The 27,465-nt window shown below is 40.7% G+C and overlaps 2 protein-coding genes across 2 annotated transcripts in view; one reads left to right on the top strand and one right to left on the bottom strand.

The window, feature by feature from the left end:
- The window catches only part of LOC113021908 (mitogen-activated protein kinase kinase kinase 12), a 31,185-nt gene extending 28,158 nt beyond the window's left edge, over positions 1 to 3,027 (bottom strand). Inside the window, exon 1 of the mRNA XM_026166737.2 lies at positions 2,871 to 3,027. The gene's annotated coding sequence lies outside the window, so the exon portion shown is untranslated. The remainder of the gene's footprint in view (positions 1 to 2,870) is intronic.
- Positions 3,028 to 4,757: 1,730 nt separating this feature from the next.
- myg1 (myg1 exonuclease) lies at positions 4,758 to 26,756 on the top strand. The gene is made up of 7 exons (XM_026166736.2): positions 4,758 to 5,327; positions 6,585 to 6,697; positions 11,619 to 11,778; positions 14,014 to 14,163; positions 17,359 to 17,481; positions 18,588 to 18,769; positions 26,420 to 26,756. Exons 1-7 carry the CDS (start codon positions 5,043 to 5,045, stop codon positions 26,607 to 26,609), a joined length of 1,203 nt encoding a protein of 400 aa, XP_026022521.2. The 5' UTR covers positions 4,758 to 5,042; the 3' UTR covers positions 26,610 to 26,756.
- Positions 26,757 to 27,465: the final 709 nt, after the last annotated feature.

Below are 27,465 nucleotides of genomic sequence, written 5' to 3'. Positions count from 1 at the left end.
GGGTCAGTGGTTACGGGGAATGGTGGTTGGGCTGTTGAAAAGAGTTGTTGACAGGGAAGGGAAATCATCAAAGGGAAGCCCATTGGATATATAACAGTGTATCCTGGAGGATTAAATGAGGAATTGTTGTCGTCCTGTTTTTTACGATTATTATATGTAGTGGATGGGTTCCAAGGACCTCTAGTAAACTGACGTATATTGTTCCATATAATGTTTTTTTAAGGTGTTCATGGACTACTAGATGTATATTTGATCTTTCTATTGAATCCGACAGACTGTATCATCTAAGATATTTTGTTCCTGTTATGGGAAAGGTGTTTTTAAATTCATTTCTTCTTTTGTGAGGTTTGGCTTTATATCCAGCTATATATACAGTGGGGCAAAAAAGTATTTAGTCAGCCACCGATTGTGCAAGTTCCCCCACTTAAAATGATGACAGAGGTCAGTAATTTGCACCAGAGGTACACTTCAACTGTGAGAGACAGAATGTGAAAAAAAAAAATCCATGAATCCACATGGTAGGATTTGTAAAGAATTTATTCGTAAATCAGGGTGGAAAATAAGTATTTGGTCACCTCAAACAAGGAAAATCTCTGGCTCTCACAGACCTGTAACGTCTTCTGTAAGAAGCTTTTCTGTCCCCCACTCGTTACCTGTATGAATGGCACCTGTTTGAACTCATCATCTGTATAAAAGACACCTGTCCACAGCCTCAAACAGTCAGACTCCAAACTCCGCCATGGCCAAGACCAAAGAGCTTTCGAAGGACACCAGGAAAAGTATTGTAGACCTGCACCAGACTGGGAAGAGTGAATCTACAATAGGCAAGCAGCTTGGTGTGAAAAAATCAACTGTGGGAGCAATCATCAGAAAATGGAAGACATACAAGACCACTGATAATCTCCCTCGATCTGGGGCTCCACGCAAGATCTCATCCCGTGGGGTCAAAATGATCATGAGAACGGTGAGCAAAGATCCCAGAACCACACGGGGGAACCTGGTGAATGACCTGCAGAGAGCTGGGACCAAAGTAACAAAGGTCACCATCAGTAACACACTACAACGGCAGGGAATCAAATCCCGCAGTGCCAGACGTGTTCCCCTGCTGAAGCCAGTGCATGTCCAGGCCCGTCTGAAGTTTGCCAGAGAGCACATGGATGATACAGCAGAGGATTGGGAGAATGTCATGTGGTCAGATGAAACCAAAGTAGAACTTTTTGGTATAAACTCAACTCGTCGTGTTTGGAGGATGAAGAATACTGAGTCACATCCCAAGAACACCATACCTACTGTGAAGCATGGGGGTGGAAACATCATGCTATGGGGCTGTTTTTCTGCCAAGGGGACAGGACGACTGATCCGTGTTAAGGACAGAATGAATGGGGCCATGTATCGTGAGATTTTGAGCCAAAACCTCCTTCCATCAGTGAGAACTTTGAAGATGAAACGAGGCTGGGTCTTCCAACATGACAATGATCCAAAACACACCGCCCGGGCAACAAAGGAGTGGCTCCGTAAGAAGCATTTGAAAGTCCTGGAGTGGCCTAGCCAGTCTCCAGACCTCAACCCCATAGAAAATCTGTGGCGGGAGTTGAAAGTCCGTGTTGCTCGGCGACAGCCCCAAAACATCACTGCTCTCGAGAAGATCTGCATGGAGGAATGGGCCAAAATACCAGCTACTGTGTGTGCAAACCTGGTAAAGACCTATAGTAAACGTTTGACCTCTGTTATTGCCAACAAAGGTTATGTTACAAAGTATTGAGTTGTATTTTTGTTATTGACCAAATACTTATTTTCCACCCTGATTTACGAATAAATTCTTTACAAATCCTACCATGTGGATTCATGGATTTTTTTTTTCACATTCTGTCTCTCACAGTTGAAGTGTACCTCTGGTGCAAATTACTGACCTCTGTCATCATTTTAGGTGGGGGAACTTGCACAATCGGTGGCTGACTAAATACTTTTTTGCCCCACTGTATATGTGATGTTATGTACGAATAAAAATACGTATACAAATAAATATAAATCCACTACTGAGCAGGTTCCTGTGTGTCCCAGTGCTTTATTGCTGGTGATGTCCACATATGCAGAGGAAAGCCATTGACAGAAGCGCGTCCATTTTTTCTTATTGCCATTTTATACTAAGTAGTTTAACAGCATATAAAATAGTATTATATATGCAATTGTGAGTGCTTAAGTTCTATTAACAGTATGGCAGTTTAATGATTTGGAGGTGAGCACGACGTTTGTTTTTCTTTGTTTTCTGTTTGTCTCATATCCTTTAAATCTCTCCGAGTTGAGCTCCGTTTCTCCGAGACACTTAAAACATCCCTCGTAGTCTTCCATAAAATACAAGTTGTGTATTTTGACGAATAACATCGGGGCTTCAGAGGAAATACATAGAATGATGGAGTGTGGGCGTCGACTTCTTAAGTCCCTTTACAGGAGAAACCCTACACCGGCCTCTCTGTGGACTCCCCCACTCCAAGTCAATGTTTATCGATTTCATTAGGCTGAAATAAAGACTTGCCAATGTGCCCGCTGAACTGGTGATACAGACGATGAAGCAACTTGGTTAAATGACCGAGACACAGCGCCACCTGGTGGTTCTACGTCAGACTAACATCGCAGCAAATATTCTCTGACTGTATTTACCGTTTTAAATGTGTCAGGCTTCATGACTCTTTGTGCCGATATTTGGGGAACATCTGCATTGCAAAGCAGCTGCAGTATGAATTGATGCCAGTGAGACATTTGCGTGCGATCGTTAAAACTGGACAGGAAGAATATATTACCGACATCGGAAGAATGAATGAGGCTCTGCAGGAAGCAGGCTGTGCCTTCATAACGCTAATACAAAAGCCTACCTTTTGCAGGCTTGCTGTTTGGTTTCCGCTGGTAGATCGGTTTGTAAAGCAGGAAAGTGCAGCTGTTTTTCACACGGGAAAGCCCTGAAACCGTGCTACCTCCGTACAGCCCTGCTGCTACTACTGGGGTCCCATCTGGCTAATTACCTTGTCAATAAACCTTGAAGGTAATACCGCGAGAACGAGAGTTGGGGGTGAGCGCTGATCCTGACCCTCACTAATTATCCCATCCCAATTCCAGCACGGCAGGAAAAACAGTCCAAGGCAATAACTCAAGGTTTCAATATTATTCATGCACGTGTCCATTCATATTAAAAACCTGTCACTGTATTGCAGATTTCATTTAAAAAGGAACAACATTACAGTTTTTGCCCATCAAGGTGTAAAAAACAGTGTAGAACAAAGCTGACCAGGAAAATGTTTATTTGCATTCATATTTATATGTCTTATGCACATTTCTAATGCACTAACTTTTTTACTGTGCTGAGACTCTTTTGTTGTCACGTGCATCTTTTTTGTTGACATTATCCTTGAGATGGAAAGTTGACAGTGATTGGATGTAATATAGAAAGACACACACCCATGAGCTTTCACACTGCCTGTCAGGACAAACACTAAGCCATCAATCTCCAAAGATGACTTTATCTAACTCTAAACCTTTTCTTGTGTCATCCCAGCAGGAACAGTGGCCTAAATAAGTGTAAAAGGGAAAAACCCCCAAAAAGGTTTGTAACCACCAAGACCTCAGGTTGCACTAAAAATGCACAAAGCTGTGAATAGGTGAAAATAAGACAAAATGGACTTTCACCTCATCCAAGAGGTGTTTTTTTTTAGTTTAAAAATAACTGATGGAGAGTCCCAAGTATTTAATACGTAGTGGATGCGTCAACCTGGAGGAGATCCTAAGGGATAACCCAGCTAGGTGTTAAATACCTGGAGTCTCCATCAGTTGTAGAACTGAAGATTCCTCTTGAATGAGAGATACAACGTCTTCACAGACAAAAAGTGCACAGCCTGTCGCAGTGTCTGTGTTGCTTTTTATTTAAGCTTCTTGTTCTATTGGTTCTTCAACCTGTTTTCCTCCTGCCTACATCTCCATCTTCAGGATCCACTGAACAGTGTACACTATCCCTCTTCTGTACATGTCCAAACAGTCTCAGCCTTGCCTCTGTAACTTTGTGTCCAAGCTGCTCAACCGGAGCCCCATCACATTTCTGTAGTTTACCTTCCTGCTTCTGTTTCTTAGATTTAAAGTGTGCACGTTATTATCTTCTAATGCCATTTCTATACTCTTTTGCACAATCTCTGTCTCATTTCTTTTACATTTTTTTAAACTCCATTTACTTATTTAAATTTTCATCACTGCTGTAAATATCAAATAGTGCTAAACATAAAAAATAGATATGAGACGATTTTTATTTATTTATTGCACTACCTCACACTATAGGCCTGAAAGTCTTAATCTCTGCCTCCTGTCATTTTATCACTGCCACCTTCTCCAGCACGTCTCATTACAATCTTGTAAACATTTCCTTTGAATCTTGCTACCATCCTTCTCTCACAAATCACCTACACCCTCTCCACCCTGCCTGCACTCTCTGCTTCACCTCTCTTGTGCACTGTCCCCTGCTTTTGATAGTTGACCCCAGACATTTAAACTATTCCACCTTCACTTCACCTCCTTGTATCTTTTCTTTCCTCTCTCATTGACAAATATCTATTTTGTATGAGAATACGAAACCGCGAATCCTTATAAATTTAACATAATATTTTTATTATTATGTAATTGTAGAATATACTTTTTAAATAAAATAAATCATGTACAGTAGTACATAATTAACTATTTGTGCACTATACAGTGTCCAAGTCCTGCTTTTTTAACTCTGCAGCGTCCTCTGCTGTACACAAGTTGAGCTAGCATAAAATCATTCTCCTGCAAACGAGCTTCTGAGATAATGTAATCGCTTTAATTACCTGTGTTGTTGTCACCAGTGTTGTTTATCACTGTCTGCGTGAGTTATTTAAGCCCATAAAGGCAAACAACACAACGATAACAATGGTGACAACAACAAAAATGCTCCCGGCATTTTTAGTTCTCTAAACAGGAGCAGCACATCCGGTCCGGCTGTCAAACCTGTCCGCCATTGCCGCGTCTCGTGGATTACTCTCTGGATGTGGGTCGTGCGTGTTTTTTCTTTGGCGCTTAAATTAACAAAAAACAGATATTTTCTGGTAACCAGTGAAACAGCAGGTGTGTCACGAAGGGTATTTTCGCGGGTTAGCTGCTTTAGTTCGCCCGTGCACTTTGCTAACGGAGAAACGCGCTACATGTCAAGTGAGCCGAAGAGACTCTGCACCGAAAACATGACCGTTACAAAGATCGGAACCCACAACGGGACCTTCCACTGCGACGAGGTTCTGGCTTGTTTCTTCCTCCGGCAGTTACCCGAGTACTCGGTGGGTGCAGCACGCTGCCGATTGATAGAAACATGTTTGGGGTTATTGCTAACTCCACGCTGTGCTTTGAATTTTTTTTAATGTAATCACTGTGCTCATCGTTACTGGCTAGATAGAATTTAAATCCTCCCAGGAAGTCCTCACAGTAAGGATAAAGCCACATCTGCATTTTTGGAAACAACACTTAATCTTGTCTTCTGTTGATGGATCCAGTGTAATGCCAAAAAAAAAACCACCAAAAGGGGGCGCTGTGTGTAAACGGATTGCAAAAACGATTACAGCATAAGACGTAATACGGTGAATATGTCACACATTTCAGTGTTATGGTCTGAATAAACTAAAAACACATTTTTTGTGTGTGTAGCCAGGTTTGCAGAACATTTGAGGGAGTTTTAAATTAAGTTAATCTCAACCTAATAGCACATTTTGTCTCTAAATACTTAATATGGGTGATAAAATAATATTGATCAGAGATTTGCTGCACTGCCCTAATAAAACCTGTGATCAAACCCAGGTTATAGCCTGTCGTAGCTGTACCGTTGTTTTGTGGCACTCTGTTGTTTATATTTGTAATTTTTATAATTTATATTAGTAACAAAAATACCATATTTGATTACCTCTACATGTCTGTGATTTATGCGCAGTTTAACAGAAACATTTTGATTACATATTTGAATTGACGTATACTTTATACAGTCAAAGCTTAAAGGTTGGACCTCCAAACACAGGGCTGGGCTTCTATGGTCTAATTTTTCACGTGTTTTTTTTCTTCTTTTCCCTCCGGTGAGATTGTTGTAATGGTCTTTTAACAGGTATCAATCAGAAAGCATTAAATCGACTTCAGATGGTGAAAAATTCAGCAGCCAGACTTCTTAGAAGAACCAAGAACACTGAACATATTACGCCAGTCTTAATGACTCTACATTGGCGGGCCATTACTTCTAGAACTGATTTTCAGATTATAGTCATTACTTTAAAAGCCCTTCATGATCTGGGCCCAGAATATATACTAAAACTGCTGTTCCCGTACCAAACACCAAGCAGCCTCAGATGCTCAGGCAGAAACATGTTAACTGTTCCCACATCGCATTTAAAGACTAATCGTTTTAATTTCATGCTAGTTTGTTCTTTTTTCCTGTGTTTCTGGAAAGCACTTTGAATGTTGGTGTTGATAAGTGTTATACAAGTAAACAAATAATAAAATAATAATTATTATTAATTTAGTTTGACATATATTTCTTTTTGTTTGCTGCACAGGATGGAGAAATCATTCGCACCAGGGACCCTGCACAGCTGGCGGAGTGCGACATTGTTGTGGACGTTGGAGGAGAGTTTGACCCAAAGAGGCACCGCTATGACCACCATCAGAGGTGCAGTTCTGGCAGTAAGCTGCTGAAAAGAGAGAAATTTATAGCTGTAGATTTCTAAAATATTATGTACTCTGAACTAAGACTGGGGGAGAGATTAATCTTCACTGTTCATCAACAGTAAGGGTCAGGATCATATCACAGATTAATTTTATGCCAGCTGAAAAATTTGACTTCAAGTTTAAGATTAAAATCTTGCTTTGTTCCAAGTGCTGTAAAAAACATGGTGTTGCATTTTGAGCTGTTCGTGTTTTCTGTCTGTATTGGTAGTTTTAAGGATCAACAAAAGAATGTTTTAAAAGATAAAGAAGCTTCAGGAGAAACACCACTCAGCCATGTTATGAGTGTTGATGTTACATAGTTTGTCCAACAGAGGGAACTCTCTATTTCCCTGTCAGCCACTCTGTTTAGATTTTATTTTTCTAAAAGTAGAAACAGCTGACATATCAGATTATTGGATTTTGAAATTACCAAATATTGGTATCAGACTTAACAATCCTATATCGGTCAGACTCTAATATACGCATGTACCAATGGAAGGAAGCGTAATCTTTAAAGTAGCTCACGCACCAATCTCCAGTCACTTCCAAGCGCTGAGGCGCACCCTCTCCAGCAAGCCAAAATAATTTATCGGAATTATTACGCCTGGATATTTCCCACTTTAACATCGTCATCGTACAGCCTTTGGGATTTCTTTTCATTATCTGAGTTCTAATGATGAGAAACTACATTTCGGGGTGGCTTCTGCTCTGACATCTTTGAAGCACCCTGATTGCATGAATCATAAGGTAACAGGCTCTGTGTTTTGTGTAGAATTTCTTCCTGATGATTGCATTCAGTCGACGTCTCATCACGTTGAGTAATCAGCCTATTCCAGGTGTCTTGTCAGCTTAATGTCCTGATGATAATCAGCCATAGCTTTTATGACCACGGCGATAAAGATATGCCAGGGCTCTCTTCCTCGCAGGCGGTTAGTGATAATTAGCGCTCCTTGAATTGAACGCCCCCCTGCTGTCGGTTCACGAGGCACAGAGGCTGCAGCAGTGCTGTCGGGGCCACAGGAGGCTGTGGCTGTCACTCACATGCCCAGATGGGGGGCAAGATGGTTGTGATGGCACAGATGAATGTAAGTGGGATTGGTGCGACAGGAAGTTAGAGAAGGAGCTGGCGAGAACAACTGTAGTCCTCATTTCAATTTCACTTGTGACAGCATACAGATTGAGCTGACAGCAGTACCAATGAATCGCAGACACATTCTGTCAAATAAAATAGCATGCAATTACAAGAGTGCAAGTCATTAAAGGACCTGTGGTTATTATATATAAATATATTTACAAATATCAAATGACTACTAATTAGAAAATGTTTAAAAATACATTTTATAAATTTGAAGGCTAAGAAATATATACCCAGTTAAATTATTAAGATTGGTTGCTTATGCTCGGCTCACTCACTGCTTTGACTTAACAAAGAATTATAGGTGAGTAAACATATTTTTCAGCGGTGACAAACATGCTCTGCATTTTGCAGCTTGTCATAAACAGCAAAAGGAAAACCTTTTTTGCTGATTTGACTGCTACTCTCACTGAATTTGGACCTTTAACAATGTAGGAAAAATGATTTTTGGATACTGCAGCTTTCCTTCTCCCATGTATTTATTGCATATCTTCAGTGCATTATAACAGCGGTCCCCAGCCTTTTTTGCGCCACGGACCGATTTAATGTCAGACAATATTTTCACGGACCGGACTTTAATGTGTCGCGGATAAATGCAACAAAATAAAACGATACGACCGAGACAAAAACTGGTATTTGGTAGTTTGTAAATATAGTGATAAACGCAAATTCACAATGTAATTGTATAACTTTATTAGCAGCATCCTCCTGAAATGCACCAACAATATTGAAAGTAACATCCTCCTCTCTGCCCTTTAACGCTCTCTGGTTGCTGTGGTAACGCAGAAATATTTCTTTCAATTACAACACGGGAAAAGACCCAGGGAAACCCTGAAAACCCCAGGGGGTTGGGGACCACTGCATTATAATGTGACCAAATGTTGATCAGTTATTTAATATTTGGGATTGATCTACTGTAATAATGTCTGCATTTGGGTCTAAATATGAATATCAGTAATGGTGGTGGCATGGTGGTTAGCACTGTCACCTCACAGCAAGAAGGTCTTAGTTTCAAATCCACCAGCAAGATGAGCCTTTCTAGAATAGAATAGAAAAGCCCTTTATTGTAATTCTACAATAGATTGGCAGCCTGTTCAGGCTGTACTCTGTACATACTAATGTATAAAAACATTGCCGTTGCTCTATGTGAGTTGGAATAAGCTGCAGTCCAACAGTGACCCTGAATTCAATAAATGGAAGAAAATGAATGAATTTATGGACAGTAATGGTGCAAAATGTATGGAGTCATTGGTGCTTGCCTCTCAAAAGTACAACAATTTTTAAATTAAATCACCGTTACTGCAATGCACTGAGTTGACTTAACAACTCTTGCTGAACTCATTCGATGGGAAAAGTGTAATCAGCAATGCCCCATAGATCATTTACTATCTGAAGCTCTCTGAGACTTAAACTATTGAGTCTGTTCTATTATTTGTTTACAGTTGGCTATAAATGAAAATGCATTTCCTTGTTTACTATCTGCCTTTCAAAAAACCCCACAAACGGGCAAAATTTGCTCTTAGACATTATCTCTCTTCCCAGCCCTCATTTTCCATCAGGTATTATACCGCACAGGAAACTGGGAAATTACCAAGTAATAGTATTCTTTTTAAACAGTGTTTGAGCCGAGTCACTACATTTCTTGCTGTATTTTCATGTGTTGTGAATTATAGTTATGCACAGAAACAATCCGAAAAATAAGTACATCTTGGTGTTCAATGACATGGATAACTTAAAAAAAGGAGCATCCAGCAGATTTGAAAAGAAGTGGACAAATCAAACCACACCAACACCAAATAGCTCTGTAAGTCTTTCTGTCATCTGTATTTCCACAATTCAAGAGCGTCACTCCTCCTGCTGTAGCATTGGTCAGAATTCATCCTCGTACAAGCTGTAAAGTCGAGGTAATATCCAGCATTTTATGGACATTTTTCCATGTTCACAAGAATTGCTGCTCCTAGAGTAATGGCATTAATTCTCATTATTTTGTACAATACAGCCAACCAGTGACAAGAAAACTCCACTTTCCTTGTGTACTTCACACATTACAGTAACCTGTGAATTTAGATGGAGGATAAGCCGGATGAGCCGCTACGACACTGACGTTCTGGTTCTGTTATTATTATCAGGAATATATGGAAAATAATCGCATCAGAGTAAAATGAAAACAAATCTCTTTAATGTGTTTTCTTCCCGGAGAGGCTGGTTTAAAAAAGCAGGGTGAGGTGCTGCTCTCTCCAGCGTGTTGCACAGATATGGTGTGTGTCACAAAAATGAGCTGAGCAGTTAGTAAAAAAGACAACTCTAACATGAAGAATAAATCAAAGTACTTAGATAACAATTGTCTGATTACATATTCAACATATTACATATCTGAATATGAAAGATATTTCTGTTTCTTTCGGGTTAGTGGGAGAAAATATAATGAGGCACTTTTAATCCAAGTCTCCATATATCCTGTTTGTCTGAGGAAATTTTTAATCTCCTTAGGTTGTGTGTATTAAGTCCTGATTAAGCAATTTTGTTGGAAGCGACAGAATTAGATGCATTAGATGACATTGTGAACTGCAAGTCTTTGTCTTTCGAGTCTGCATCAGAGTTTCTGACACTGACCAAATACAAAAACACATAATTTAGGTGCCCCTTCCACTTTGAGATGATCTGAACGACCGTTTTTGTTCAAAATGTCCACCACGGGAGGCAAAACCTGGAGACAGTTTGAATCTTTATCAAAACATCTCCAAGTTTCTACAGTAATTTAAGTCACTAAAGAAAAAGAGAAATTCACTAATAAGGTCTGAGTTAAGTTAATCTAAAAGTATTTTGAGTTAATGTGCTGTAATCAGTGTTTTGTAGGCAACATTTACATTTGGGGTTAAACACGGTTGTAATGAGGCATTGAGGCTACTTTGGAGTCGGTTTGTAGTCCAGCTCCTGGAGGTATCAGTGACAAATTCATCTGCATAATTCTGAATAAGTGAATTTCCTCTAATGACACAGAGAGACATCAGCAACATTAAGTGGTGCAGCTGGTGCAGTATGTGAAGCACACTATATGTTAATTATGTTTAAATAAAACTTAATTTATGCCTAAATATCACCAGCGCTCAGCTGAACTGTCCCATTTTAATGCAGCGAGATGTTGCTTGATCTTGACTTCACACAAACAGCTTGATGACTTTTTCTTCGTAAGTGTTTTTTCTTTTAGCCGTTCTTTGTTTCAGATTGTCATTTTCCTCTCTCTCATTCACTTCCATTTTATGATCGTCAGCATAGAAATGCCTCTGCACGGCCAATTAGCCCTTTAATGGCTGTGATTACCCCCTACTTCCCTAGTATGTCACTCATTCATTTGATGGTCGGTTTTCCGCTGTGCTGCTGCCCGAGCATCCTAATTAAGCCTGAATTAAATGACCAGCAGTGACTCTGTGCTGGAGCCCACCCATCTCAGCACGTGTCTGAGAGGCCTCCAGTGGTTATGTGAGCTCACACTTACAAACCAGTACAAACCATTATTGATAATTTCAAGCACATGGCTAGATGCAGTATTTTGCTGAAGAGGAGAAAAAAATATGAATTATTTGTTATGAGCAGAAAAAAAGTCTAGTGATTGGCCTTTAGAACAAAATATGAATATCACAAGTTTTGGTTTTTAAATAAATAATCCGTTCTTCTCTCGCTACACAGTATATATGGTAAAGTTTTCAAAGGCAAAGACTAATAAACACATTTTCTTCCTGTTTTTCAGGACCTTTTCAGACACCTTCAACAGCCTCTGTCCAGAGAAGCCATGGCTGACCAAGCTCAGCTCTGCCGGCCTGGTCTACCTGCACTTTGGCCATCGAGTGCTGTCGCAGCTCACGCAGCTGAAGGAGGACGACAGGCAGCTGGAAGTGCTCTATGACAAGGTGAGAGGAAAAGGATGACAGATTTATAGCAGGCAGTGGATTTCTACTGATTGTATGTTTATTCACAAAATAAACACGCCATTGAAAATGTGTTTTCCACTGGTCCACTTGTGCCAAAAAAAACATTTTCTCAGCTGGTGAGTGGAACCTGAACATTGTTAATTTCACGATAAAGCTGGAAGAGGGAGATTACAAAAATCTATTAAGTGGGCAAGCTTGTCAATTACAAAATTATAATAGAAAATAAGGGACACAGCATCCTAATTTGGCGTGTATTTTGCTTTTCAGAAGAATTGTGCAGATTGCATCCTGAAATCCTTCCAAACTGTCCTATTATACATAAACAATAGGGTTGGATGCGTTCTTCATCTTCTGTCGGTTATTTTGAAAACTAAAGACAGAATCGTGTGAAACGATCTGTAGTGTTGGGACACTGAGACACAATTCACCATTTATGATAATATCTTTAGCAGTAAGGTCAGAGGGGAAACAGGATGGATATGCTTGTGAATGAACCCTTTAGCCTCGAATCAAAGAGATCATCTGCTCTAAGCTAAATCTTAAGAGAGTTGTGATTTAGAAAATGTTATCAAAATGTTATCATTTGACTATTTGGCCAGATCATCCATTTCTACGCTTACATATGCCAGTGTTTTGAGTTTATTTTTGGATTTTCTGCAATCCACACAAGCTCAGATATATCCATAAACTGACTTAAATATTTTAATAGGGGGGTGCTGATGGTTCCACAGTGTCAAGTTAAAAGACAGTGCCAAAGGCTTTTAAATGAGCGATTGGCTACAACTGGTAGTTTCTCTATGTCAGCATAAAAATGATTTGTTTGACAGCACTCGTTGGTCAGACAAGACAAAGATTGAGCTATCAGGCAACAATGACAAAAGGAATACATGGAGGTGTAAAGGTTAGGCTTGAGAAACCTGAGAACACTGAGCCATCTGTCAAGCATGGTGGTGGTAGCATCATGCTCTGGGTTGTTTGTTGCCAGAGGTTTTGGTACATTACACAACGTGGATAGAAACATCAATAAGGAATAACTTGAAATTCTTCAGCATCACCTCAACTCAACAGCCAAAAAGTTAAAACTTGGATACAGTTGAGTACTGTGGTTTTGGAAAGGCTAAAGCAGGCTAACCTGAACTCGAGCCTCTTGAAAGTTGGCAGACTACGCTGGGTTCGTGCCAGGAAACCAGACAGTTTATATGAAATCTACTGATTCTGCCACGACGCGTGGTCAAATATCCAGCCAGAAATATACCAGAAGCTTGTTCATGGCTGCCAAAAGTGCAAAAAAGTGCAACTTGTTAAGGTACATTTAACCAGATATTAGTGGAAGTGTATTTATATATTTGACCCTGTGTGCATTTGTAGTACAATCATTCCACAGTGGAAAAAGAACAGTTCACAGAAATGATCAAATTCTCCAAATTACCGTCACATTTATACCCATGAAACCTCTGACCACAACTGTAGATTTAAAAGCACAAACTAGGACACTTTTTGGGATTTGCCTTCATCCCACAGTTGGCAGTAGAGTGTGAACAGATATAAAAGGACACGACAAAGTCTTTTAGCCAGATTTAAACAGAGTTCAGTTTCTTGCATTTTAGACAGCTTGGCCAGCAGGAGGCCTTGGCATCCATTGTGTTTTAATGGTCGGGCACATTAAGCCAGCCAAATCTTGGGTCACTATAAATATTAGCACTATTAACTCATGATATCATTTTTCTTTTGATGTGTCAGTTTGTTTAAAGCCCCGAGTAATCCTTTTACTCATGGCTCGGGCTCTACGTATTTTAGGATGCTGCATGTCATGTCCTTAGCCAGTTCCGACAAACTAAACATCGAGTTTTGCCTCAGAGCTTAGCTCCACTGATAAGTCACTTGTAAAATGTCAGCTCTTGCATGAATGACCTTCCAGTGAAGTTGAATTTTTATCATTTAATATGGCTGTTCCAGTTCATCTGCTCGTACAGTATTTTCGGGGATTTGTGAAGTAACAGCTTTTTTCCTATTTCATTTAGGTTTAATATTTTCTGTAACTACACATATCCTGTGGGTTTAATTCCTTTCCATGCATTCTTCTTGAAAAAGCTTTGTCTTTTTTTACTACTCTGATTTTATGCTTGGAATAAGTGTAAACACGAAACAGCTGATTCTGATGCCATAACAGATTGACAACCTCTGCCGCCACGTGCCTCTATCATGTGCTTACAGCTGTATGAGAACTTTGTGGAGGAGGTGGATGCTGTTGACAACGGCATCTCACAGTATGATGGGGAGGCCCGGTACAGCATCTCCACCACGCTGAGCGCACGTGTCTCACACCTGAATCCACGCTGGAACAGCACAGATCAGGATACTGAGGTGAGTACATGTGAGTGCAGCTGTACTCTATACCAGGACAGAAGGTGGCTTTTGACATGTGTGTGACTTCGCATCTCTTATATGGGATTAATTATAGTTATTATTTGTTTATCATTGCCTGGATTTCCACAGCAAAGCTCACCGTTTCTCAGCCTAATGCAGTAAAATGAGCTAATATAAGACTGTATAACTGTGGCATGCAGACAAGTCAGCATCTTTCTCTTCACTTTAATGTCCTCAGAACAGTTCTCTTTTATAATACACAAAATATCTCTCTGTCTGTGTCTTTGTCCCTGATCTCCTCTCAGACCATCAGGAGATGAGCGACCAAAATTGGCACACAGGTACATCTCAGGTCCCTGAAGGTTCTTAGCTACATCAGGCATTACGATGTTGCCTAGCAGCTACCTAGCATTTTTTTTAAATTCAAATAATTATTAAATTTTGCATTTTCTAACAAACACAAAAATACAACAAAAAATAACAAAAACAAAAAAACGAAGAGGTTTTAACATCTGTTGCATTAATCTGGAATTTCCAAGTCAGGCAGACATGTGGGTGGAAAAATTGTCCCATTGTTCCACCAAAGCTTCAGTCGCGTAATGTAACCTTCCCAACATCTTTTCTCCAGCAACATTCCCAATCATTTTTTCTTTCCACATTTTAAGCGTTGGAGTATGGGAGTCCTTCAAATATTCCAAAATGACACGGGCACATGTTACCAATGCAGCGCTTAACACTCTAAACTGATGTTTAACTGTGGCACCTCTCCTTTGTCTCCTAGTAGACATAATTTAGGTGATCTGGGCAAGTTACAAGGTATCCATGCCTGCATATAATTCAATACACTGTTCCAAACTGGAAAAACCAGCTGGCATTCCCAGAGGGCATGTATCAAAGTATCTTTAGCTTGTTGGAATTTCCAACATGGGTCATCTCTACCAGCACCTATTTTATAAGCCTTGAAGGAGTATAATAATATCTATTAAACATTTTGTATTCTGGCTTCCCTAATGTATAATCCATTATTCGACAGTATAGAATCCCACGTATCTTCATCCCCTGTAGACCCTAAATCCCTTTCCCATATTTTTTTCATAAAATGTACCAGTTTTAGCATTTATCCACCTATAAAGCATTATTGTGGGTCCATTGTGGTTTTACAGTTGTGCCTAATGTGAAAAAGATCACCGGTTCAATCACATTCACTTGTTCAAGTTGACGCAAATCCCTTAAACACTGCTTCAGGAAGGGATTCTGGTTAAAAGAAGTTATAAAAAATACAAATCAAAACTCGCTGCCCACTGTGCTGAACCCTTGTGAATAAAGAAGCAACAGAAAGTAGCTTTTATGCACCTAAAACACCTTATAATGCCTGCCTATCATTTTAATTTCAGTCTCATTTATATCCCCAATAGCTGAATTATGCATGATGCTTTATAATGCCATCACAGTGCCCATCAGCTACCGAGAAGTTTGCTAAAATGACCTGTTTTTAACCTCTGTGCACTTAGAACACCCTACAATAACATCTAATTTATATCCACAAAACTTCAGTTATACATCATATATTATGATGGCATCAGGTTGCCTAGCAATCACCTAGCAACGTGCTGAAATGACCTGTTTTTTTTGCCTTTTTACACCGACAAGACCCTATGAAAGCATCCTATCATTTATTGACACAAAAGCTTAATTATATGTGATATATTATAATGTCATCATGTCGCCTAGCAACCGCCTGGCAATGGGGGTAAAATGACCCTATTGCAAAAAGCATCACAGCCCACAATACGAATAGGCCAATGACGATGCTGCAGCGTTGGCATGTACTGGCGCACTTAATACATACCTGTTTATGACCTCAGTTGATCTGTAGAGTTTTAACCTTTTAATCAATAAAATGCAAGAAGTAAAAAAACCCAAACAAAAACACTATACAGACGATTTTCATATTGGAGAAACCTGAGCATGGAGTATTGTTTTCCATGAAAAATTGCTAATGTTTTACTATTAATCAAAAAATGGTAGTTTATTTTATAATTGATGATTAGTTATCTCAGCCTACTGATTTGCAGCATCATCTCAGATACACAATATTGGAAAATTTAAGCAAAGATAATTAGTACAAACTAAAAAAAGAGAACTTAAAAAATCTAAATAATTATCCAAATGCAAACATACAACAATAAAATGCAACATGCATACTTTGCAACATGGATTAATTGCGATTTTAACAGACAGCTGTTCCACAGTAGTGCCCCAGTATAAAAAAAGGGATAAATTTAATTATCACACACAGTGAGCAACCTGTGATGAAGCAAAACTACAAAATAGTCTTAAGAGGGCAAACAGGTGCAGTGTGGTGCAATCAGTGCTCAGAGGTCATTGTGAGAGCTGTGCAGGACCAACAGAGTGTGAATTTTCTGTCTCTCATCAGTGTTTCCTGCACACTCACCCACAGCCTAGATATGCATATATGTCGACTATGCCAACATTTTTTTCCCCTTAAGTTACCTGCTTGTTTCTTGTTTCTTTTTTTTTCACGTTCCACTTCACATGATTATAATTCATGTCCTCCAAACACTGCAGGCGAAGCCATATCTGTGAAATGGGAAACTGAGAAAGATTTGAACTGGAAAATGTTTGGTAGACAACTTAATGGTAGAGTGACCTGTTGAACTCTCTGCACTGGCTGCTGCTGATAATTGAAAAACCTGATGGAGTTTCATCTCCTCCAGCCATGACTGTTAATACTCAGGTCCAATGCAGCCCCCTCAAACAGATGCATACAGATTGTGCATGACATACCGCGTGTGTGTGTGCATGAGTTTGTGTGTGAGATATCTGTGCCGTGCTTTCTTTCACATGCTCCTCTTGGGCTTCTGCTCGTGAAACTATGCGAGAGTGAAATCGGGCTGTGGTTTGGGCTGCAGGGATCAGCAGGGAGGTAGTAAGACAAGACTTAATCACGCCCGTTTTGTCTGGTACACGGTCTCACGTAAAGTAGCTGATGTCAAACTGATGCTGTAGTAGTGATGAAAGAAGCTAAATGATCAAAAGAATACTGCGTTCAGCTGAGTCTACAGAGTTCTTTCTCTGTTAAAGTGACATCAGTGTTTTAAGTCTAGCCAGCTGTCAAAAAATCCAACATGTCTTTATTCTCACATATTTTAATCTCTATTTTATCCTTAGGAGGGTTTCAAGAAGGCACTGAAGATGGTTGGGGAGGAGTTCCTGGACCGTCTGGATTTCTACAAGTCCTCCTGGCTGCCAGCTCGTGAGGTCGTGGAGGAAGCTGTTAAGAAGAGGCATCAGGTACGAAGCTGCCCATTCTGTTTCATTCTGTTTGTTTTCTTTATTTGTTTGCACCAGCAGCAGTGGGCCTCTTATTACTCTCATGGTTATCTGGTTCACGGAGGGAGTAGCCTTTGCAGAGATGCCCAGATGTCCCTCTCCCCTTCCACCTCCTGCTCTTCCAGGGGGACACTGAGGTGTTAAAAAGCCATCCGAGAGATGTAATCTCTCCCTGGTCTGCCCTGGGGCCTCCTACGGACTTTCCTGGAACACCTCACCTGGGAGACATTCAGGAGGCATCCTTTAATGTGGAGTAGCAGCTCTACTTGCCACCCTAATGACCAAAATCACCCTGTCTCTAAGGCTGAGCCCACCACCATATGGAGAAAGCTCATTTCCACTGCTTATATTCACAATCTCATCTTTTTTCAGTCACCACCCAGAGCTCGTAACCATAGGCTAGGCTAGGGTGAGAACCGTGGCCTCGAACTTTGAGGTTCTAATTTTTATCCCAGCCATTTCATACTTGGCTGAATTGGCTGTGAGTGATGATGTTTTTTGTTTTTGTTTAAGCCGCTGGCCGAACAGTCGGTGTTTTCCCTGAGACACCGACTGTGGTTTAAATAAACTAAATAAATATGACTTTGAGGTTGATATGGAAACAAATGAAGCTAAACAGCAAAAAATATCTAAACACAGACCAGACAAAGAAGAAAAAAGCAGATGTAGGACACCTGATCTGTTAGCCCATAATGAGAAACTCACTGCAGAATTTCATGTTTGAGTATTTTTAATAAAAATCTGTGAATAAAGTTTGTTTTGTGCTCCTTAGATCTAATTTAATTTCTTTAATTGCTTTTTATTAAATTCTGATTCTGAGCATTTTCTGTCTTGTTTTGAAAACTGTAAATATTATCAAAAATGATGAGAGTATCAGGACTGTTGTTGTTTAGTTGAAGGAGACATTTATCACTTATAAAAGAAGCACAAGTTACGGTGAAAATGAGTTTAAAATGCTGCTGCTTTTCTTATACAGTGAAGCTTTCCACAGACACAGGCTTTTGTGTCTGTCCTTGATTTTTGCACATTAGTCACATGTGTTACACCTGTTCTATTCTTGTTTCCAGATAGATCCCAGTGGAGAGGTACTCCTTTTTTCCCAGGGTGGATGTCCTTGGAAGGAGCATTTGTTTGCCTTAGAGAAGGAGCTCCACGTGGAGACGCCCATTAAGTTTGTCCTTTACCCAGACCAGAATGGACAGTGGAGGGTCCAGTGTGTCCCTGCTGGGCTCAACACTTTCCAGAACAGGTAAATTTTAAGGTTATCTTTTAGTAAAATGTTATTGAAAACCATTTGAGGACCTTTTTTTCAGCTTTAGCTGTAGCATTCAGTCGCATGCGTGGAGGAGACCTCTTGCATGAGTTCCTTCAGCAGAAGTCGAGCATGCATAACTCGCAGGGGTTTTGTGAAACTGAGTCACGCACAATAAATTTTTCCACACTGGATTTTTTTTTTTAACACAATGACAGCTTCAGAGTTTTCAACGTGTTGCGTTGAGCTCCGGTGACAGAGACAAACAATGGTCTATGATTTAACTTTCATGCTTACTGGACCGTGTGACAGCCGCTCACGGAGGGTTGACGTGTTATCCGGTGAGAGACGGACTCCTACAAGGATAGAAATGGTTGTTTATAGAATGAGGAAGATACTTTATTTAAGCCGAAGATTTTGTTCCCAGGAACTTAAAAAAATATAAACACAACTCAGCACAGCCACCTGCACAGCCCTCCCACTCAGGTGCTTCTTGTGTGTTTTTCTGCTCTTAATTATACCCAGTGCTTCAATACAGCAGACTGAAAGATATAAAGCACATGCCAGTTTGACTGGTAGGAGAGATGCTTTGATTTCAAGATTTTTTTTGTGAGCATGAATCAAAGTGAGATGCTCTGTCGAGCAACAAAGCCCCTTTGATTTTCTGCTTCTATGCTTTTGTAATATGAATACCATTTAGGCCACTCAACAGTTTAGAGATGTGCTCAGTCACTGTCAGTTGTGCCTGACATACATGTACATGCCTTTCCTGTTTGTCCTTTTGCACCAGTTTAATTGGGTGGGTGAGCAACGTCAATGCCAAACTTTAAGAACACGATAAGTCGAGAACGAAGTGACGTGAGATTTTCAGGTTGATATCATAGGTGCTACGAGGCTGAGTGGTCGCACTGGCAGCTGGTGGTATTTTTGCTGTTGTGATAAGCAGCATTTCGACATACTTTAGCAATAAAGATGACCCGAATCCTCAAACCTAGCACTTAAATGAGAGTGCTAGGCTTATTAAACCATGTTAGAGTTCCTGTCAGGTCCCTCACTAATGACAGTGATGACAACACCACACCCCCTGTGTGAATTTTTAAAGATGATTAGCACCTATCGTCTGTGCTTCTTATCTCTGGAGGGGAAAGTGTTTACCCAAAGAGCTTCTCGCAGACCGACCTACAATGCTGTTCTAATAATGTCACTAGCGGGCCCACTGGAGTCCTGTAGTGGGTGTGTTGTGCCCTAAATCCCAGAATGTAGCACACATAATCACCAAAGTATGGCAAACACTAGGCTGATCCTGGACGTTATCCAGATATTCGTCTCTATAGCTGCTTGGTGCCGTACGGTTGCAGAGTCCATGTTTCCCAGAGTCGTGTTAAATGTGTTCATAATCACAAAAACCTGTTTCCAGGTACTAACAGAGACATTAGCGACAAAAAAATCTCCTGGTGCAGAAAATCTTTCCAGCATTGATGTTCCTTCCCTGTTTCGTTTACTTGACATGAGCTGCTGGATATTGATCTGCGCTTTTAAAGTGGTAGCCCTAAGTGGTCAGCATGTGCACTTAAGAAGCAGTGACTTAGGTGGAAGAGTATTGGAAGCGATTTGCGCTTTACAAAGCTGTGAAGATGAGCAGTTTTGCCTCGGGGATAGATTCTAGCATGTGGGTTTATCTTTGATCTTGTTTCCCAGTCTGTTTGTTAGACTCGCATCTTGTTACAGCTTGTATTTGTCTGGTGACAGAGCAATATGCAAACCGTGTTGTCAGAGTATTTTACAAGATTATATCAACTGTAGTTAATTAATTAGAAGTTTATTTATTCTTTGGTTGATGTGCTCTCTGCAGCAGGTTTGTGTATCTGTGCATGTGTGCGAGTGAAGAAGGGTCACCGGTAACACTGCTGTATTCAATTAAATTAAAATTAAATTTTACATTCAGTTTTATGAATATAAACCACAACAACAGTCACCTCAATGGGCTTTATGTTGTTAGGTACAATATTAGAGAGAAAACAATAATATAACCTGTTATGAGCAGGTACTTGGTGACAGTAGGAAGAAAAAAAACGCCCTTTTAACAGGAAGAACCCTTCAGCAGAAGCAGGTTCAGGGAGGGGCAGCCATCAGCCACGACTGGTTGGGGTTGAGGGGAGGAAGACGGGGCAAAAGACACACAGGACAAATTATATATACACATAACTCATCCCTGTTCATCTGGACGTAGCGTTTTCAGTGGGAGAAATGTTTCGTCACTCATCCAGGTGACTTCTTTGACCTCAGCTGACTTATTGTAATTGACTCTTAAACTTTTTTCAATGGAAGAACAAGTAAAAAGCCCTTATTAAATGAAATAAAAAAGCTTTATAAACTTAACGCGAATAAAAGTAAATGCAAGGAAAAAATTCTGAATAAATAATAAACTACAAGTGTTTATGGCACAAGTGGATGAGTCGAGGGGAAAGGAAGGACAGGTGAGATTTCTGTTTACCTGTTATGAGAATTATTCATCTTAAGCTGCAAGAATCAGTCGCAGAGCAGAGCAGGCAGCTCGATTTGCACACTCTGTGTGAGGTGTGGGAGAACTTTGCCAGTTGGACGTATAGAAGTGTATCGGCTGATGTGAGTTGGCGTTGTGTTCAGCTGGTCCGCCAGTATTATAGCCGAGCTTGACTTCACCGTCTGTCTGAATTAGCGCCATGCTCAATATTTTTTTTCTTTTTTTCATTTAACGCGTCGGATGATTTTGGGTGGCGGTTTCTTCTACGTCAGATACAATTTTATCCAGACAACAAACTCAGCAGGAAAGCTAGACCACTTCCATTACTGAAAGCATTTTGTGGTTACAGAAGTTTTACTAATCGAACACACCGTCTAATGAGTTAGGAAATTTGTGCAAAGTGAACACAATCTGTTTTTTAATCCTCTAAAATTGGTAAATCCTCTTAGACGTCAGATCGAGTTATATCTGCTACAAAATGTTTAAACTGTGTTATAAATTGAGCTCTGACCTTTGTGACAACGACTAAAAGCTATGTGTGAGTTTTGAGGGGATTGCTTGTGGAGAACTGAAGAAGAATTGGGGATTGTTGTCTAGATTAAGACTCTTTCTTTCCTTCTAAGTGTGAGATGCTGATAGTTTTTGTCTGATTCCAGTTTTCTTTCTAAATACTTTAAGTGACAAACAAAAATAAACTTTTCTTCTATGCAGAATATTAATTTATTAATTAAAGAAGTTATTAACTGTAGTAAATTACAGGATTTCGCTCCCTTAAAAAAAAGCACAAACTGTAGATCACTAGAGACATTTTCCTCTGGCGCGATGAATCAGGATTGGCGGTTGCCAGGATTACTTATCTGACTGCATTGTGCCAAGTGTAGAGTTGTGGTGGAGTGGGATTATGGTGTGGGGTTGTTTTTCAGGAGTTGGGCTTGCCCCCTTAATTCCAATAAAAGAAACTCTCCCTGCTTCAGCAACAACATGACTGCACACAAGGTCCATAAAGACATGGCTGAACGAGTTTGGTGTGGAAGAACTCGACTGGCCTGCACAGAGTCCTGACCTCAGCGAGCCAGATGGGAACGTCATATTAAACCCTGAGAATTAGGAATAGGATGTTGTTCAAGATCATGTCTATGAAGGCAAGTGAGTGAATACATTTTCTAGTATGTTTATAACGTCTCTAGATTGGAGGATATTAACCCTGCTTTTACCCACTTTGATCCTTTGCTTATACCGAGGCTCACACTGAAGCGGCTGGTTTGGAGCTCTGGATAGCTTTAGCCACTTTTCCTTTGTTAGCTTCTTTATAATGTCCGTGTTTTGCTGGGTGAAGATGGTTTAAGTGTCTGACTGGGTTTGTTGGTACAAACATTTTCATGCTGGTCTCCCTGTGGTTTAATTTGGCCAGTTTTTCAGTCGTTACTCATAGTAAAGTGTTTCCACACTAATGTTAGAGATTGGCTTTACGTGTGCTTGTGCACATGCATGAAACGCCACAGATCATAATCGGATGACCAGCTGTCACCAGTCTTGACTAAACACAGTGGAAATCGACTGATTCTGGTCCCTGGATGATTGATCGCTGCTCCTCTAGCAGCAACTTAATATGCATCTGTGATACTGCATTTGAGAGTGAATAGTAAATTGATGCTGATATTGATGTAATGAGATAAAATTAGAAATGTGCCTCTGACAGTGAGAGCTACATTAAAGAGAGGAACAACATAAATACACTAAATGGTTGTTGCTAAATAAATTGCGCTTATAAATAGTATCAAAAACAAGGAAAAAGCAGAAATCGTACCAGTCACATGATCTTTCTGGTCCTTCACGCAGTAGCTCTCCTGGTTTTGAACACATGACATCTGTTACATGTCTTTCTCTTTGTTGTCATGTGTGGGGTTTTTTTTTCTTGTGTGGTCTCAGGTATCTCTCACTGTGAAGCCCACCTGACCTCTGTTTCCACATGTCTTGTTACCTCCAGCAGTATGTGCCCTTGTGCTTTTATTTTTGGTTTGATGGGGCTCATTGTTGACTGCTTGAGAATAGTGGGGGACCTTCTGAACACATCATTCCTACAGAGACAGGAAGACGCTGGAATAGCTTTCTGATTCACTCCTGGCCTGACCAGTGGCTGCTCTCACCCCTTTCCTCCTCTTTTCTTTTGATTATCCCATTAGTGGGTTTTTTGTGCTTCTTGCTCTTTTTGTGCAGAGTATTTCTGTCTCAGTCCTATAATCACACTCCTCCATTTTGTCACCCCCCCCCATTTGTCTTGCTCTTTTCCCATTAATCCCTTTTTTCCCCTCCTCCACCTCCTCCTCCGCCTCCACGTCCTCTTCTATCTCCCCCTCCTCCGCCCTATCTCGCTGTCTCACCTTTCACACCTTCCGCCCCTCCCTCGCCTGGTCCCTCAGTTAGACTTTTTTCCACTTTGCTCCAGAATCTCATCAGGCGGCCGCGCTTTCAAAGACTAAAAAGAAAAGACACCTGTTTGTAGTCGCGGAGCACTTCAAAGATTTAATTTAATGCAAATATGCTGGTTGGTGTGGCGCTACATGGGAACAATAGCTTGTGTGATGGATAAAAACGTAGCTCCAGATGGCTCTTTCTATGGGTGGCCTGCTTTCTCCCAGCGGGCTTGTGCCGACTCTGCAGAAGGGGTGTTGTTATCGCCTGTGTCCCTGCTACTGCACCTGGGGGGGAAAGGGTCTATTTTTATCAGCATCGTAGTGCAAAGTAAATGTGAGCTGGGAGAACGAAGAGGGGAGTGAAAGCAGCCCTTGCTTGGAAATGTGCTGTATAGGATGATACTGTAGGTTGACAGCAGAATGAGCTGAGCCAGAAACATATACCTCTATTTCAGGAAATACACACTGGCAGCTGCCACATTTACCTGCTGTATCGCGGTATTGGAGGTGAACCTGATGGTTGTGACTCGATGTCTTTATCCTTTCTACTTCATCTGATTGTTATTTTGGTCGATAGTTTAGTCGATAAAGCGCCAGAAAATAATGACTGATGTCCTTCACAATCACCCGTCTCCTGGTGATCTCTTTAGTTTGTCTGAAATCTGAACATATGAGCAAAGGGCAAGACAAACAAAAAAACAAAACCCAGACTGTATGACATTTTTGCTTGCAAAATAATTAAATTGAGCTGGTCATCTGTAATCATGTCTGTAATTCCGAGATGAAGCAGCGATGTCAGGTATAAAATGACAGTGGATCATATGAGAAAATGCCTCGGAGAAAAAATGGGAATAATTCCATTTAATTTGTCTTCAAAAGCAGAGAAATTTTACATTGTGGAAGGGAAAAATGTGTGTAATGTGGAAGATCTGTGGTCAGAATTTGGTGCATGTTATTGATGAGTAAAGGTGCAGAAAAATGCAGCACTTCAGCTTCTACAAAAGTGCCTTTTGTTCTGTTCTCAGTGAGGAACCAGAAGGTTCACGCTTTCGTTCATATCGCTGAAAACATGCAGTAATGAAGTCTCGAGGATGTGTCTCCGACTCTAAAGTAACATTTTTGTAATGACCCACTAATTGCCACTATCTGTCTCAGTTGAGGTCTTAGGGGGTCTTCTCTCATGAGACGCTAATTTGTTAATTGTGGATTTATTTTTAGACCGGTCATCTCGCAAGCGAAAGCTTCCTGGCCTATTGTAACAACATCAGCCGCCCCCTCCTACTCCTTCCCTCATCACCAGCCCTGTTGACCTTTCCTCAGAGCTCATTTTCCAGCCGCACTGTGCAGCTATCGATTGGTTGATTCTTTAATGGGGATTATAGGTTTGCCATGCTTGCCTCTCCAGGTAGTCCTATGGCAGTCTTATTAGGGATAAAAGATTTGACATAATGGAGTCGACATGCAAATCATTCTCATCATTATGGATGTTATAGAAAAATGGCAGTTAATGCTCAAAGTAAAGAGAACAAGAGAAAACACTTTGCTCGCTTCAAACTGATGCACCGTTTGACAACCGTGTCACTTTATTTCTGACAAATTCGAACGTGCTGTTCCATAATTCATCAAGTTTGCGATAAAGAGAAAGACGAGCCAAAGGTTTGTATGACATCCGACGCTTTTAGGGAATTTCGGCGTTTTAAAAAGCATTTAAAGTCTATTCCAGAAGCAGGCGGTGGGTGAAAGGTGAACAATGAAGTGCTTAATCAGGCCTAAATCGGAATGAAACATTGCTAAATATAAAAGTCCTCTGAGGAGAACAGGGGTCTGAGATAATGGAGATAATAACCCCGTCAAGGAAAGAGTGATATAAACGCACGCGCTAGATAACAGGTAAGGTGTGATTGGCAAGGCTGTAGAAAGATGTATGCTACCTGCAGTAGGTGGTAAATGAGCTGTTCTACATTTTTATGAATTTTCTCTGCGTGCTCCATCCAGAGACAAGTTTTCCAGGTCGGCTCGTAAACCATCGCAGAGCCAATCTTTCCCCCACTTTGCGAGATTGCCTTTTGACTCCACTCCGCTACCATAGGGCTCTCCAGTCGCTGCACTGAGGTGTGATTTTCCACATTGCTGGAGGAGAATAAAGCTGATTGTGTTTTTTTTGTTTTTTATTGTATTGGTCTATTTGTCGGTGCCCATTATAGTGGTGCTATGTGCAAGAGTGGCTGCACATAGCACCACTACCCCTGCAGGCATGAAAGCTGAAAGGATGAGAGTAATCCAAGCGTTTGTGCAAAAACATTCAGAAATTATGAAAGAAATGAGTTACAACCAACTAATATACATATAAAAATGCATTTTTCTGAGCTTTTGCCGATTAATATTCTAGTATTGTCTTCATGCTTTCAGTCAGTTTATATTTAGGACTTTGTTAAAGCTCAAGTTCACGTTCATATTTCTTGTTTTGTGAAGCAGATTTTCACTTTAGTACCATATGAGCCACGGAGAATTTGAAAAGTTTAAGAAGTGCAAATATATTTTGTTTTTGTCTGTAAAATGACTTTGTTAATCACTCTGTTTTGGGTTTTTTTACCCTAAACTCCAGAGTTTGCTGTTTTTCATAATGTACAGTACATTTTGTTTTTGCAAAACTAATGCGCAACATGAAGTGATCAGCAGACCACAGTGTCCATCTGTAAACCAACCTGCCCTTCTGTGCTCCTGTCCCAGGCTGTCGCTGCCAGAAGAGTGGCGTGGTGTTCGGGATGAAGCGCTGTCGGAGCTCAGCGGGATCAAGGGCTGCATCTTTGTCCACGCCGGAGGCTTTATTGGCGGGAACAAGACCCAGGAAGGAGCGATGGAGATGGCCCGCAGGACCCTGCTGGCGGCCGCCCAGTCCCCGGCGAACGGAAACAGCTGACTTAATTACCATGTTGTTTAGTGATATACCAACGCAGACTCTGGGCTCTGGGTCATCGTGCTGACTCATAATATCCTTCTTCTCTCTGCCTGTTCTTATAAATGTCTGTTCTGGAGTTCTTTTGAAATAAAAGACTGATTTGACATATTTTTGGTCTTTGGTAAATAATTGAGCATTGGCTTGAATCCGGCAATAAACCTGCTGTTTTCCCAGTCTCTTGGCTGTCGCTCGCGCCCCATAATATGCTGCCATCTGACCGAACAACACCAGCATCTTCAAAGCCTGAGATACCACGGCCTTACCTTTCAGTCGCTGATTTATAGAGACACCTGGACTACGGTTGCACCTTTCATTTCCAGCGTGCTGACATTAACCGTAGCACTACAAAGAGATACAGAGGCCACTTCCTTTGGCTCCGAGATCAAAGCGTCAGTAATAAGGCCTGATTAATTTGGATAAATTAAATTACCAAACGCCACAAAGACGTGCTCCGCGTGGCAGGAAGCCTCGTGACGGGGTTACCGGGACTGGGACGAGTCATGCAGTCAATTTCCCTGTAATAAAGTCGGTAGATGTGGCTTGAATTTTCTCATCATTACACCAGATTTCCTCCCCCTTTTGCTACCTGTTACTTCTTATTACATTCTCCACGGGTCTGACCTTCCGCTGCTCTTCGTCTACATAACGCACCGCTCTGGTTTTATTGCTGTGCATTTTATTTCCATCAGCGCTGGTGTCATTGTGCAAATGCCACTGCGGTGCAAAATAAAATGGACACGTTACAGCTGTAAATGTTGCTCGGCTTCATGTCTTTCTCCTCATTTGCCTTTCGTTGCATTCAGACTATTTATTCTTA

This window comes from Astatotilapia calliptera, chromosome 5 (assembly GCF_964374335.1).
Source record: "Astatotilapia calliptera chromosome 5, fAstCal68.1, whole genome shotgun sequence".
NCBI lineage: Eukaryota > Metazoa > Chordata > Actinopteri > Cichliformes > Cichlidae > Astatotilapia > Astatotilapia calliptera.
Note: the sequence above shows the minus strand (reverse complement) of the source record. Positions and strands in the feature narration are given on the sequence as shown.